Raw genomic sequence first — 16,798 nt, forward strand, 5'->3', positions numbered from 1 at the left:
TGATTGATAACATCATCCAACTACTCCTCACAGCGATAAGGGGCTCCCCCACTCTGACGGCACTGGGCACCACGTGGTCCTTCTTTAGTCAGCTACTAGGTTTCATAAAACCACAGAGATTTCATGCCTCTGAGAGGTCTACACTTGAGGGCTCCAGCAGGCCTTCAAGTCACCCAGAAGGACTGGTGATCAGGAGATTGCATGCTCAAGCAGTTCTTCAGGAAAAGAATCTAAAATAATAATTCTTCCCAAACTTAAGGGAGAGCTGGAGAAAAGAAAATTAATTCAAAACTCTGTGTCTAAATTTACTCTTTTATGCTTTTCTGTAGCTGAAGAGGTCTGAATCAACAACTTCCTTAGACCATGGCAGCTAACACAATCACACAAATAACCAATACACAAAACTTCAAGCTTTTAGGCAAGATATTGCAAGAAGCTTCTGCAAGACCTGAGCTTTACTGTATCTATTTCATTTAGCCATAGAAATTCTCTCGTCCCAACTACTTACCAAACCTCAGCCGTATTTCACCCTTAGCTCGTGCCCCGTCCACAACTGCAGCACCCTAAGCCACCTCTCTGCTGCCCCAAACACGTGAAAGACACTTCTACAACATGCAGATTGCCCTGCAAAAGCTTGTTACTGAGTAATAAGTATTCTCCTTGAGTGAACGGAGGGAGCATGCGTATATGAAACATTACACTGCAGCCCTCCTCTTTCTGCCTCCAATAAGGATTTCTCTGCCTACACGCCTGCTTGTCAATCACTCTCAGCTGCTTCCACATAAACTCTCTAGAGAGGTGGAAAGGGAGTGATTTACCTAAGACAAATGAAAAACTCTTGAGGATGACATCTGATTGATACTTTTTCTTTACCTGTTTGTTCTGTCAATCAGAAGCAATTTTTCTCGGGTTTTGGTCTGCTGTCACATTCACCAGGCTAACTGTGGTTTCCAAGTGCACTCATTTCAGCCCTACATCTGGGCTGTCACCCAGCTCATAAGAGGTATCTCAGACCAAGTTTTAAAGCTGCAGTCTCCTGTGATCAGCTGTGATTAATCAATCCAGCTGGTTTCACCCAGACTTGAGGTTTGAGGCTTATACTCCTCCAGGAGCTGGGAAAATGGTGCTCATTTTCCAAGCAGCCTTCTGAGAAAGAGCAGCGTTATCTAGCACCTATGTATTTCCAGAGCCAGAGGACCTTACGTCATTAAAACACTACACACAGACCTGTTACTCCTTGAGACTTCCCTCTTTATGAGTTTAGTTGCCAGCTCCTGATCTCCTCTAGGCGTGTTTAGCCCAGCCATTTCCTGAGACTTTGAACATCTCACTTTTTCAAGAAAAGACTTTGAACCGTGCAGTACTTTCTTCGTACCCGAGTTTTCAGCCTCGTGAAAGGTTTGCATCTTTGCTGGAGCTAGCATACAGGCTGCTCAAAGCTACTGCAAATTCTTGCAGCTGCCCTCTAGTCATACTCTCCGAGATGCAGTTACCAGGATTTATTGGGCTGCTCTCTTCCCCCTCCTTCCTGTATTCTCCAGCGAAGTTTGATGAGGGTACTTGTATAAGAATCCCATACTTGAAGATCAAAGACTTAATCTCATTTTCCTATACTTGGCACTGGTGAGGCTGCGCCTTGAATGCTGTGTTCAGTTGTGGGCCCCTCGCTTCAAGAGGGACACTGAGATGCCGGAGCGTGTCCAGAGACGGGCAACAGAGCTGGGGAAGGGTCTGGAGCACAAGTCTGATGAGCAGCCGCTGAGGGAACTGCGGGTGTTTAGCCTGGAGTGAAGGAGGCTCAGGGGGGACCTTATTGCTCTCTACAACTACCTGACAGGAGGCTGTAGGCAGGTGGGGGTCGGTCTCTTCTCCCAGGTAACAAGCGACAGAACAAGAGAAAACAGCCTCAAGTTGTGCCAGGGGAGGTTTAGATTGGGAATTAGGAAACATTTCTTCACAGAAAGGGTGTCAAGCACTGGACCAGGCTGCCCAGGGAGGTGGTAGAATCACCATCCCCGGAGGTGTTTAAAAAAAATGTAGCTGTGGTGCTTAGAGACATGGTTTAGTGATGGACTTGGCAGTGCTGGGTTAACGGTTGGACTTGATGATCTCAAAGGTTTTTTCCAACCTAAATGATTCTATGATTCTATAACTCTATGATTCTATGAAGTGATCACATAAGGACCATGTCCTCATGTTGTTTGACTATTGCACAATGGCCCTTCATCAATTACATACAGCTACTAGCAAACAACCACAGAGCAATACAAACGTTACAACTATTATATCATAAATACTTGACATTTCTTTTGAGGAGGGAAATAGAAAAGCTTCATGTAAGTGTTTACAACCACCTAATGTTACAGTAGACACGTACTGATCATCATGCAGAGGCTGTTCATGTTAGTAGAAGACAATGTAAGTATTACCACTGAATTGAACAGACCTGCTCTTGAGGCTTGTGATGCTTTTCACTGTCAAACAGGTGTATTTACAAAATTGGCAGAATGACTGGAGAAATGAACGTGGTTGTCTGGAATTTGAAGTGGTGTATCAACAGGAAATTAAGCCAGCGGGCTCGCTTTCTGAGCCCCATGGAAACCCAAGGATCCATCATACCAGAGCAAATGCTGAGCAGATGCCAGGACTTTTGATATCACTGCAAACTTTCATCAGGCATGTTAGCTTCCACCTCCTTCAAACACCAAAAAGGAAATGGTGCATAAATATATACCTTTTCCAGGTTGTATTCCGAAGGGGGAAAATGCTTTTCATGGTAGTTCTACTGAATATGGAGTTGCAATGCTTTCTCCCCCTTTGAGAACATGTTAGAAAGAGAAGTACAAAGCCCTTAAAAAGAAGAAGATGCCGCCATTTCCATTTCTACTGTTGTCAAGGTGGTTTTGAAAGCAATGGATCTAAGCTGGTACTTCCACACACATCTGTCAGCACCTTGCCTTAGACTGGGATCCACTAGCTGTACCCACATGCACCTCCTGCCTACATGTCCCCAGGAAGGACTGGATGTGTCACATCCCCCGCGAGTGCTGGACTGTAAGGGAAAGGAAGCTGAAAACCATCACTGCTGCCAATCTCTCCTTCTCTTAGTTTTCAAGAGACTGTGTGCCAGCGCTCATACAGATAATCACATTCAGCCTCCCCCCTCAGACGGGCTCGACTGATAGCATCCTGCTCTATGCAGATAAAACAGCAGGCAAAACAGAGCGATGTAAAGTGAAGTCTGTCAAATTGGGCACTTACATCTTAAGAGTAGCTGTAACTTTTAATGACACTAAGGACAATGGCAATTCTGATGGAAATGATTTTTGTAGCTACAGTTTCAGGTGGTGAATTTATTGGCAGGAAGCAAGAAAGGGAAGAAAGTTAAAAAGGACCTGATGAATAAAATCGGAGGCAAAAACAGTTTCCGCATTACGGCTGAGGTGGGAAGTCATAAACCAAGGGAGATGAATAAAAAAGAAACTGGGATAGCATTCATCAAAGATACTCCCAGAGTCGAAATTAGAATCATTTTCATTGTTATTGAAATTGCCTGTGATCTCAGGCAGATTAGCAGGAGATTGCAGGATAGTTCAAGAAAGCTTTCAACTGAGAAATTTTGCAGGTGCCAAACTGCAGAGAACAGGTAGCTAGCGAGTCCCACCTGAAGGCGAGACTGAAATCAGCCTATTTCTCTTCTGGGCTGCTCACTTTGCCTTTACTATTAGCAGCACATAAACAACCATCTAAATCGTTAGAAGTTTGGAAAATGGCTCTTTTTTGTGTGTGCGTGCATGTGAGCCAATACAGGAACTTGCATGGGGCAAAAATTTCACTCATTTTTGTCACTTATTTAAAAAAAAACCCCACACCTCCATCCAGCTGGTTGAGACACAATACCAATTATACTACAGAAACCATAACGACTTGGATTTTCCATAGGTGGAAAGTTGCTCAAATAAACAATCTGGTGAGTGATTATAGATGAGTACAATCACTGAAAACACCATCAGGTTGCAAATGATTTTGCAACAGGAAAAAACTACTAAGTCATTAGATAATTTATTTGCAGTGAAAAACTGGAGCTGTATCGCACTTATATGGAGCACTAGCAATACAAATGAACTGCGCCATCCAAAAATTGAAAAATGTTTGCACCATACTGCAGGTTGGCTAAAACAAGGAGCTGGCTTCCAAGAAGCAGCAGAAGCGGATGCTGAGATCCTGTACTTCTAAGGGAGCCCCCAACATGGATGCAAACATTACTAATGTAAGACTGAAATGAAATGACAGATTTCTCACTCAATGGAAAAGACAGGAGAGACACAAATACATTGCTGAAAACATTTTCTGTAAACGGTGACTCCATTCTATATCCAAAGCAACCCCATCACAAGGAGGCTGAAGATGACTTGCCTATTTTCTTAGCCTACAGATGCTGCAGTTCTCCAACCAAAGCTTGATTTCAGTTACCCCTAACTGCTGCTTGTCTATTCACAGCTACAAGAGTCTTTCCAGCAGGCTGGTGACCAGGCTTGAATTCTGGAGATGGAAAGGCATAAAGGTGCTGTAATCCCCCCAGGTCATGCATACTTCTCCCCTCTGCCCTAGATCATGCCTGTCCATACCTGGAAACATTATCCTTGCCATCCTTCTGTAAAAATTCCTGGGGAGCTACTACAGATCAGTAAAGCCAGATGAGGGAGAAAAGCACAGAAGATGTGCCTCACCTGGACACACATCTCACGATTCAGCATTGTGACGGCATTAGGAGCTTTGTACTCATATATTTGCTATGTGCCACACAACCTGATGGGTTTAAATGGCTCCTGGAACCACTTCTGGATCTGGAGAGTGACTCCTCCATTAGCTGATGAGAGAGAGACAACCTTGAGCTGAGCCCTGGCCCTTTTTCCACAGGAGCTGTGTATCTGCAGTCTCGTGGTTGCTTTTCTCTCCCGAGAGCAGCAGTGGAGCTTTCCGTAACAACATGACTTTGCACTTCTTTCATAAGAACGTTCTCTGTTTTGATATATGTCTCATTTTATTCCTTACAATAGTTGCACCTCACCTACCCTGGGGCTGAGGGGACCAGAGTTCTCCATTACTTTGGTGATAATTTTTATGACTCTATTACAATAGTTTTTCAGTTCAGACATGCCCAGGACACAGGGAACAGGACTCCTTTTAAAGGTTACAGATAAGACAGATGGGACTGTGACTCCACTGTGCGATGCACAGCCCCGTTCAGGCACAGACAAAATGTTTGTGTGCGCTTCACATTTGTTAAGCTCCTTTTAATATCAATAGGGAAAGCGAGCCCAGCTGGCACTTCCCTGCTCTCCATTCCCTCGCTGCCTGCTCTTGCAGTGAAGGAGCCTCATCTAGGAGAAAGCCGTCTGGGCAGGGAGAAAGGAACCAAGGACCTGGTCAGAAAGGTGATGGTGATCCCTTTCATATGTGTTTTCTCTGTACCTGAATCTGCTGTTTTCTTCTTCATGCTGCAAGGTGGTAGAGGGTGGTGAGATCAGCTCTGCGTACCATATACTTAAAATACTTAATCTGCATTAAGGAGGTAGGTAAAAAATAACCAGCCATAACTGGGAGGCAGATTTGGATCTCGGTGCTATTCCCTCTCCTTCGGTTTTCGGTCTGGGTCATGAGCTGCACTTTCCACAGCCACGGTACAGACCAGGTAGATTTACACCCATGATGGATTTGGCCCTGTGACACTTTTACTCACAAGATGACGGCTGTTTAGTTGACCTGAACGCAATCTCTGGCATCAGTCTGCTTTGTCTGAAGACAAGCTGTGTCCCCACGCAGCTCAGGCAGCTGGAAATAACCACCCTGGCAGGTGACTCGGACTGGGTTGCAGCAGTCAAGGGCAGGTGTGAACTCCTCTTGCTGTAGGCCCCACACTGCAGGTTTCAGTGCTGTACCACCCTCAGCCTTCAGCGTTTCACACAATTTTGAACCTCCTGTACCTTAAGGGAAACTGCTCCCATCCTCCCCTGTACTGCAGCAGGAGCTCCTGTGTCCCAAAGGCACACCAATATCCTCCCTCCCTCCCCCCCAAGGAGCAGCTCCTTCCTGAATGCTTTGCTCTTGCTCACTTCTGATGAGCTCAGGATTCCCTCTGGCATCGGAGCTGGAGACAAAAGCTCGTTACTGATCCCCACGAACACGCTCTGTTGCTATACTGCCTTTTCCGCCCCCCAAGGAAAGACATGTTGGCTGAACCTAAGCCTGTGTCCAAGGAGCGGTTAGGAACTGACATCCTTCTTTCCTTTACATTGCTAAGGGTACAGGAGCTGAAGGGTGCTGAGCACCCAAAACTACATCTACACGTACATCCCCTTCTCCTTTGCTGTCTCCAGGCCCTGCTTTAAAGCCCGGTCCTGCCAAGCGGCCAGCTGTGGTTGTACCAGTGGGTTACCATCACGTGTCTGCCTGGGTTTGCTGCAGTTTTAGCTTCCTTTGCTCCTGCGCTTTGACACCCGTCCTGTTCTTATTGCACGCTGAGAGGTCGGAGAGGGGCCGCCACATCATAGCAAATACCAACTTGTTCCTGGTTGCTTTTTCTCTCTCATTCTTCACTATATGCACATATTTGATAGCCTAGCCTAACTTTTTACTTTCTTGCAGCTGGCAAGGTGGATTAGGCTTCATGGGAGCTCCTTTGGGCAACCTTATCTCAGGTCAGCATCATGCAAACTCCACAGAGGAGTAGCTAATTGGTATTGAACTTTACACCAGTGTAACATGTCAATGGGCCACCTGTGAACCACGGGGCTGCAGCAGTTCATAGCAGTGGAGAAACTGTCCCACCTGCCCCACAGAGTAAAGCAGCTCTTTACTAGCTGGCACTATGGAGAAGGCATTTTCCACATTCTCCTGTCCTGTCTGCCCCTTGTATCCAGTTGCCACTTCTTAAACCCTCAGGAGAGAAGCCAGCAAGGTCTGGGAGGTTTCTGTCCCTTGGGGCGTTACACATTTGGTTCTGAGCACAACTGGGAAGGATGTGAAATGAAAACATGTTTGATGAGGTTATCTTGATGAGAGAATACACTGGGGTCTGCTAACACAGGGAGCACATTGGGTTAACCCTCAGTCAGAAAGCCTAGGATGACCGCAGTTAACAGACTGAGAGATTCCCTGCTTTGAGAAGCTGCTTCAACCCCTAATGCTCCTCCAAGCATACTGATTTCATTATAATTCCCAAAGAATTACCTCTGAACTGTGCCACGGAATAAAGAGTAAGGAAGCCTAATGCTACATGTATTTTTATTTTGCAGCTAGACCGAGTGTTGTCACTACATGACTTATCCAATTATAGTCCTTAAAACAATAACTAGGATAATTAGCTAATTGAGCATTATTTTTAATGAATGCAATTCTCCATAAAGCACATTCCAGTAGCAACAAACACACACCTGCAGTTCTTCTCGCTCTGGTGGGGAACAGTTTTCTAAAAAACTTCTCGCCAATGATCTGTCAGCATTTCTATGGATGCCATCCTTCTTCACAAGCCGATGACCTAAGGATCTCATGCTCACCAGCCCTACAGAAAACTCTTGGGTGACAGAGATGGATACAGCTTGGGAGACCCAAGGGATGAGCACTTTCTCCTTGGCCCGACTGAGCACTGTCTGGCACGGTAATAAAGCCTCAGACTTTTTTTTTTTTTACCACTCTAGGAAGGAGCTGGTTACATTTGCACGTACTACACATCCCATTTTCTTAACAGCATGGCTCCAGTGGCAAGGGAGGGGGGAGGAAGTACCAGGGCCTCCTCCCCGGCTGCGCAGAGGTATCTCCTCTCTTTCAGTGGCTCTCTGGACAGCCCTCAGGTCTGGAAGCAAGTAGAGCCGATGGGCTATTTCCTAGAAAGAATAACTGAAAGCCCAGCAGCAGCTTTGGTGGTACAAATGTTGGGCACATGTTAATTCCTGTGTCATATTTACTGGAAAAATACCAACCCCTTGGGCTTGCACGTACAGGCCAAATTCTGCACTGTGCTACTGCACCGCTGCACTGTGAATAAAACATGGGGGCTTGTGCTTAATTCCTGGTGATTTTGAATCATGCTGATGCTCAAGTTTTGGGTCTCAGCTATTGCAATGGGGAGCTTTGAGAGAATATGTGTGCAGTGCAGGCGGCACCGCTGAGCTCTGAGCTTTTGGGGCCTCCGTGTATTACTGTGATCTGGGGAAAACAATAGCATGGGGTTTTGTAGCCAAATTTTAATACAGCCCATCTTCTTTCACCTACTGTAATAATATACTTGTGCATAATGTAATCTATATGCTATAGAATTGGTAGCTAAGTACATAATACAACTTTAAAAACAGGTATCACTATAGATCAGTATGTGACATGCCTATCTATTTTAGTGTGTTTTCTTGATACAAATTATGACAGAAATACAGTAAGTTAGTAATTTCAGATTCCTTTGCATAGACATTGTCACTGTAATTTTGCCAGGAGGGAGATAATAAATCATACTTTTCCATCTGACTGATGTTCTGTTTCCCCTGTCTGATTTCATTGGCGGTATGCTATCTTCAGAGCTGGCATTGTTCATGGCTCCTTTTATTAAAGCACAGGCACGTTATTGAAATTTCTTTTGTATTATGATTTTCTAGCCGTACGTGAAATTGCAGAACACACAAGAAGATAAAAAAAAAAAAAAAAAGTCCCATTTGTTTGACTCATAGTAGAAAAAAACCCTGCTGTACACATCTTGGAGAGAAAAATGCCAATTTTAAAATCAGGGCCCCATGCTGGCTTGGGTTAGTGATCAGTTTCGTGGAATTCATGAGCACAGATCCAAAAACTGCTAGTGATTTGGATCACTGGTTTAGTATAATACCAAAAAAATATGTTAATAATGTTAGTTTTTGCAATGATTAGCTTGCCACAATTTAAGTACTTTTCGAGGTTCACCAGGAAACTGAACGCTTATATAGTAGTGGAGAAAATTCAGTGAAGAACCTTCCTTTCCTCCTCGCTTGTTTTTCTAGTGGCCTAACAAAGCTCCACAGATTTAAGGTGTAGTATCTCCCACACTGATACAGACCACAGCATCCACATCCACACCTGCAGCCGGACAGTCCAACACACGTTGGCAGGGCTGAGGGACTCTCAGAGCAGCCCACTGCACCACCCCAGGCACCGGACAGTTGCACACCCCTCCCCCTCCCCTTCTCTTTCAGCCCAGGGCTGCAACAAACTCCTGTTTTCCACCTAAAACAGCATCACCCCATCAGTAATGCTCTGGGAACATCCCAAGTGTTTCATTCATATTTGATAAGGTTGCACTCCCAGGCTGGGTAACCAGTGGTCAGAGCAAGGCTGTCTGTAGTTTGCACCATTTAATTTCTATTTCTGGCACGGTTCTGGGGGTGGGGAATCACTTTTTTGGTTTCATTGCCTGCTTTCCTCCAGTGGCAGAATGGACACACTGCATTTCAGGGACTGAGCGATGCTGTGATAGCAGCTGAATACACTCTTGCATGTGCTAACGTCTTTTGATGAGAGGCCTTATTTTGTTAAGTTATATTGAGATAATTGCATTAATAAAACATTTTTAAAGAGCATTAACAAAGGAGAAGGAGGTGCCACTATTCTGAAGTAAAGGTTTCCATAACGAGCTGAGCATTAGTGTATGATAATGCTATGCTTATACAGTCCTTCATTTATTTTGGATTCTGATTGTATCCCGAAGATCCCTGTTAGAGCTGTGATCCCTACTGTGCAAAGTGCCGCTCAAGAAGACATAAAGTCAGTGAGATACAGAAGCCCTAGCTGAAGGATTACAGAAGATTTGCGGACTAAACAGAGCAATGAACTTAAGATACAGTGGCAGGAAACACAGGAAAGAAAAATAAAGCAGAACTCCAGCAGTGAAATCCTGGCTCTTTTTCAAGTCAGTGGAAATTTTGCCCTATAATGAAGCTAAAATTTTCCCTTTCCTGTTGTTTTGGTTTGATTTTTTTTTTTTTTTTTTTTTTTTAGAGTGTGGGGGCCTGCCCAGGGGCAATACTTGTTCTCCCATCCGTCAACACTTGTGCTTGATGCAAGGGACAAACACTTAAGCATCTTCTGGGGACTTTTTGAGTGAGGATAGGTTTGGGAGCAGTGAAGGTGGAAGGGGAGAGGACAAGGATGGAGAGAAGTCATCGGGAAGGGCAGCCAGATGAAAGGCAGCAGCAGAGGTTAAACACTGGCAGAGCCAACAGCTGGAGGAAACTGCAGCTCCATGCTTGGCAGAAAGCAGGGCAGCCACTGAAGAGCGCCCAACAAATGTCCTTTATGTTCAGAGCTGTTTCCAATGCAAGTTGAAGCTGCTCTTCTGACCCGAATATTACCAGGAAGGCCAAGCTGTGATGAGAAGGCCAAGAAGGATGGCACTGTGCTACCAAAACCCACGTCACCACGACTCACTCTTGTACAGGCGCAGAGAGCAGTTCCTGCCCATAGGGTCTAGAATGAAGAGAATGTTTCAAGATGTCAGCTTGACAATCTCTTGTGAACTGAACATTGGTTTCCCAGTATTTTGCTACATATTCATATAGGTCCATAGAAGATTATTCTGGATGTGCCCATATTGGGTGGTGAGAGATCTAGGAAGTTCAGAAGCGATTACAGGCTTTTTAAACTGACAACGTAACCATCTTCAAATGACTCCTAACTGTGGCTACAAATAGGCCTTAACCACACCGTAAACTGCATTTCTCAAATGTGGGCAGATGTGTACTTTTCTGTCAGTAAGTTATGCAGGAGAGTAAAAACTAATCAGCACTTAGGAGAACTGTTGTCTCACTGACATTTGCACAATTTCTGCATAAGCTGCCAATGAACATCCATCACACTGGCAGAACACTGTCTCCTTAAGTTTACATAAGCTGCTGTCTGTGAACATTCATTTAAAACACAACCGTGCGTACTTACAACAACTGAGACCACTCTCTGAGTTGTTATTTGCTTGCTTTCTCTCTCTGGGAAGAAAGGGGAGGGTTAACAAACTCACTGAAAGATCTCTGCTAGCACAGGTGAGTGCGGAGTGCTTGGGAGTCAGACCTTAACCTCCAGGACTGAAATCAAAACACGGCTGGTGTGTGGGAGAAAAAGCAAGCTGCTAAGTGACCCTCAGTGTCCCTGTCAGATCTCTGGAGAAAACAGAGATGCTGCCTGAGACTTGCAGCATCCTTCACACCTCCTCTGCAGCCACCGCAGCTGCCCGTCACCCAGCGTTCGTCTCTGAGAGGGACCGGAGGAGACCTGAGAAACCAGATTTGAGGCTGACAATGAGAGAAGTGGAAAATGAGATGGGAAAGAGATAGGTGGATCCCAGTAAAAACCACCAGACCTCCCCTTTCTCCTGCATACTGCTCCATGGGAATCAAAATTCTGAATGCTGGGCAGCAATCTATGTATTAGACATATTTGAGTCAGATCTTGATTCATGTTTGAGAGACCACGCTAACCTTTTCTGCGGGGGTTTCCAGGTGGAACCACAGCCTCAGTCAAAGCTGGGGCTAAGTTCCAGTCAAATCAAGGGGATGAGGCAGGCTCCGTATGGGCAGCTGGGGCCCAACACCCACAAAGATCTCCCAGGACCTGTAACAGAGCTATGAAGATGCTATACCAGGTCACTAAACCATCTGTCAGGGACACAATGTTTTACAAAAGAATACAAGAAAAACTACTAATGGTTTTAGATCTACAATTGAACTTCAGTTCAGCATTTCATTTGTACGTGTTAACGACTTAGGGGCACATGCATAAACATTTGGACAGCTGTCTAAGCTAGATGACTTGTTGTCATGTTTATATTTTGCCCTTACGATTGTTATGAGTCAAAAAAAAAAAAATCAGAGGTACAAGATCAGTTCACCAGGAGAAAGCTAAATATTCAAGAAATGGGCCTTTAGAACTACTCCTTTACCCTGAGAAAGTCACAATTACTATCAGTAGTAAGGAAAAAAAAAAAAAAAAAAAGATTGAATCACATTTGGATTTCTCTCCCCAAACCTAAACAGAAATCTAGAAACAAGACAGGAAAATCCCCCTCCCCCCAAATGGAAACCTCTCAATAATTTTGATATCCTAGAGAAAATAAATCTAGAGGAAAAAAAAAATATCCTAATTTGTGAAAGATCAGACAGTTGGAATTTCTACAAGATGAGTCAGTCCTGGCACGCATACACACGGACACACACTTGCACAAGATTTTTAAACGGAGGCTAATTTCAGCTGTAACCAAGCAGTGACAAGCACTACTATGGATGATGATTTGGAACCTACATATTAGCAAAAGTAAATCAAGTGGGTGAAAGGGTTATGAGCCCACATAAAACAGTGCCTCCAATTCCACTGAAAGCAGTCTGGGTTTGAGTCAGAATGACTGGAAAAAGCCTCTCCTCTTTGACTTCAGCGTGTGTGGAATGGACTTGAGATCAAGTTTGCAGACCTTATAAACTCAACAGGACGAGGGAGGAGCAGAGCACAGAGCCTGTAAAACCTACGAACTGCTCAGCATGTCATCTGTGGAGACAGCAGGTAAAATCCTTGTTCTGTTGGAAGTAAACAGCAGAACGCTTGGATGTTTTGACGAAGTCAAGATTTCGCTTCAGAGCACCAGTTTCCTAATTCTTGAAGTGCTGCCTTTCCTATGGCATTCATAAAGTCATAGTTCACAGGGGCTCCTTTTTTCCCCTTAAAACACCCCTGGAAGCACACTGTAATCCTCCATGGTCTGAATCTATTCCACTACTTAGAGGAACAAAAGAATTTCACTATTTATTCTAGGTAAACACACAGATTTCCAAAAAATTGGTTTCTGCCCTACTCCACAAGGTATCGAGCTCTCAGCAAAACACACATCCAAGTCAAAAGCTCAGCTGTTAACTAAATCAAATCTGAAGGATATCCCATTAGTCCTGGATTGAAGATTACCATCTGCGAGAACGGTGTGCCACCATCTACTTTGTGTTCCTCGGAGGATGCTGGAACTTTGCTTTCCACACAACACCCTACAGGTTTTGAACACAGCAAACAACGAACCAGATTGCTTTAACTTTCTCTGACAGCCTTTCTCCCCTAAATTCTGTTTCTCTACCCTTTAATCGGTTATCAGGGTGCAAATATTTTGTTTGGGAAAAATGATTAGTATTTTTTGTACTTCATTCACATGCAAAAGATGCTTTAATGAGATGCATCTCACTATTCTTCCACTGAAATCTCTCCAAAAAGAGTCCTTGTAACTCTCCCATAGGAAACCTGACCATGTGTCAGAACTACAACCAGGTGGGACACTTCATCACGTGACAACACAGTAGTCAAAATGGGACCACTGAAGCATGATTGTGGGATGAAGCTGGAGTAGGCCTTCCTAGAAGAAACTGTTCTTTAAGCAGTTCACAAGATCAGCATCTTCACATTCCTCAGCAAAGCAGAGGACAGGTTGATCAGGATGGCCTTCAAGGTGATGTTCCTCGTATATTTGTTTTGACTCATGTTTATGTCATTAAACTGTCTTGCCCATAGTGAGTGACTGCAGTTATAGATGGGCAGAAAAAGATGAACATAAACATACATGACAGAAAAAAAACCCTAAAACCTACCTTGTTGGAAAATGACAGTATCTGGGAGAAAGGAAATTATGGTCTATGTTACTGAGAACTTGTGAAGTACACAGACCTATATGGAAGTATTTGCATTGTCAGAAAAGAAAAAAAATTGGCAAGTTTATAATGAGATCAGGCATACAGCCATGAAGAGTTATAGGCTGTCGTTAATTACATACGTAAGAATCTTAAAGCCATGTGACCTGGGAGAATAAATCCACATATACCTATTGCCTTTACAGACCCTGTTCTTCATTGTGAAATGCTATTTTCCTTAGTAGCATTGAAAACATCAAACTCATTAGAATGAGAGATGCAGGCTGTGTAAAGGGTAATGGTTTTTGAAAATCTGGTCTTATTTTAAGATCTATCCCAGAAGGATTTCTTTACAACATTCCTAATAGAAACTCAAACATTACAATTAAACCCCATACTTCTCATTACTCGAGATGATCATCTGCCTAGGAATTCATCTGCTGCCACTCTAGACAGCCTCATCACAGTTGAAATGAAAATATTAAATATAGCTTGCAATCTACTTACTTGCATTCTCACACAGTTATGAGTAACAATTCTCAGTCCCATACCATAATTTTTGCTATCCAGATTGGAAAAGAGGTTCTTAAAAAGCACTCAGTATTGGTTTACCACCATTTTTACAGACACCATTGGTATCCAACCTGATGCATGTGATGAGCAAAGGAGGAGGCTGTCTGGAGTAGCAGATTCAGAGGGCTGGCATTTCACACAGGGGCTTTTGAATGATCACTGGCCCTCAGCAAGTGCACATAAGGGGTGAGGTGGCAGCTTTTACATCAGCCAGACCTGCATCACAGCTGGAAAAGGACTTCAGCTTCAGCATCAATTAATAGCAGTAAGCAAATACAGAGTGCCTTTGAGAGTCCCCAACAGAAATACAATTCCTACAGGATACTAATATTAAATACTGAAGAAAGGGTTTCATACCTTAAACTCCTCCAAGATTTTGTAATTTTTCCCATGATATTCACAAAAGTTTTTTACTTCTTTGCATTCTGGACAGCATCCATTGTGTTCCACTTTTGTACACTTTGGGTGAATTTTAGGGCATTCTGGTTGATCACAAACAGGTCCATCCTCAGTACAGACACAGGGACAGTTGGAATGTCCCGGGAAAAAACGTTCTCCCAGTTTGTACACAAAGCCACTGTCATCCACACAGCCCTTCCCTCGGTAGTCATCAAAGATCAGATTGTCATTACTGGAGGTCTGGTCCCCTTCATCGGCGGGGTAGTCTTCATGATTGATGGCAGCTGGAGTTACCAAAGCAGGGATTACAAACAGAAGTATCCAGACTTCATGGATATGTAGAGCCATCCCCTTCCTCAGCTTCTCCATGGGATCTCACTGCCAGATAGAAACAGCTGCTTCCATAGGGAGACCAGTGTTGTGGTCTGAAAACAAATATTTTTAAGTGAGAACAAACTCAAAATTCTAAGGAATATTGACTTATAAAGGCCACAGTTTCAACCATACCCAAGAATAAATCAGTGCTTTCACACTGCACAGATAACTATCGCTGTTTCATTTGAATTAAGCCTCTTCTCAATTATTGCTAAAGAGAATAAAGCATGTGAAATACATAAATTAGACACACATGCCTGTAGGCATACGCTCACAAAATATCTTTATAGAAATAGTGGCTCACAGAATAATCTAATTTTTACTTTCCTTATTCCTGCAGTTGAGTTTTCTGATGCACCAGAAATTAAACCAGCTGCCTAAAATCACATGGTGATGAGCAGCTCAGAGGGATTTGAGCCCAAGTGTAAGCATCACCTTAACCACCTGCTGGGACCACTGTCTGTCCGTGCTACGTTTGGTGCACAGCCCACTTCATTGAACTGGGGCAGGAAACCTGAGTTGAAAAACGAGATAAGCATAATCTGTAGGTAGATCTGCATCCAATGTGAAAGATGGTGCTGGGCTATACTTGGTCTGCAAGAGGTGGAATAAAAGAATTTTATATACAGCCTTTCTGAAGAGGAAGAGGGACTACCTGGACTACCAACACAGCCCAGCTTGCAGCAGGTACATAAAATCCCAACAGAAGCAAAGATGCAATTCACCTTCTCCATTATTCAGCATTTCAGTAATTCCCAGAAAGAAATGCAGAGAGCAGGATGTTAAACGCCTCTGTAATGCATGGAGCCGCTGTTACGTGTTTCTCTGATTAAGCCGGAGCCTTTCTAAAACTTTGGGAGCGATGCAGCACGGCCCGACCTTCGGAGAGCTGTGCTCAAGTGGTCGAGCCAAGGACTGACCCAGCGAGGGAGAGGAGCTTTGCACGGCCGCCCCTGCGAGAGCCAGCTCCAGGCGAAGGCTCCGTGCGTGTGCCTTGGGTGCGCTATTGGCTGCCCGTGGTGCCGTCACCGGCACCGACACACCGTCCTGCCAGCACAGCCGACAGCCGGTGCAACCCCAGCAGCAAAATGGTTTCTGACCTCTCCTAAGAGGACTGGGCAAAGTATTACAGGAAACTTTTAAATGAGCTGAAATATGAGCATTATGGGGATTGAGGAACGATGGAGGTAGTGGCTGCCACGAACCAAAACCGGACTGTTTGGCTGTCTGTGTCATTCCTTCTCTTCCTCTGTTCCCACAGTGTGCACGCACAGATACACACAGTATATACAAACATGCGTTAACCTACACACACAGGCAAACACGTACCCCCCCCTCCACCCCTCCGGGAGGTATTTTTTATGTATCAAGATTTTTGGTGGACTGCAGATGTTCAGCAATTAATTCTCCCTTAACTGAAGCAAAAAAAGCAACCGCAGGAGGAGAGAAAGCTTTAATCCTACAGAAGCAGCTAAGGGATCCTGTTGACAAAGCAGTTTTTCCAAAGCCACAACAGAGGGAGACACTGGATATTACACAAGCTTTATCAAATTCAAAAGATACCTTCTTAATTGAAGCACTAGCTACCTTTCCATCACCAGGACTATGCACCCTGTCACTACTATCAGCGGTATCTATTGTAACATGTTTGGAAATCAAGTGACTCACGCAGATACGGCTGCTTTATGTGTCTACAGAGCAGAGAATCTTGCCCACCTAAACGCTACAGGTAGGTTGCAACATTGCAGGTTGGTGGGCATGGGGGGGAGGGGGGGGCGGGG

General features: G+C 44.3%; 1 protein-coding gene across 2 annotated transcripts in view; it reads right to left on the reverse strand.

Moving 5' to 3' along the window:
• VWC2L (von Willebrand factor C domain containing 2 like) overlaps positions 1–16,798 on the reverse strand; it is a 76,827-nt gene that overhangs the window by 59,330 nt on the left and 699 nt on the right. For both annotated transcript variants that reach the window (XM_080399870.1, XM_080399871.1), the window contains exon 2: positions 14,601–15,067. In XM_080399870.1, the coding sequence (XP_080255996.1) occupies positions 14,601–15,011 (411 nt within the window). In that variant the 5' untranslated portion in view covers positions 15,012–15,067. The remainder of the gene's footprint in view (positions 1–14,600; positions 15,068–16,798) is intronic.

Source organism: Falco punctatus (assembly GCF_963210335.1).
Source record: "Falco punctatus genome assembly, chromosome: 8".
NCBI lineage: Eukaryota > Metazoa > Chordata > Aves > Falconiformes > Falconidae > Falco > Falco punctatus.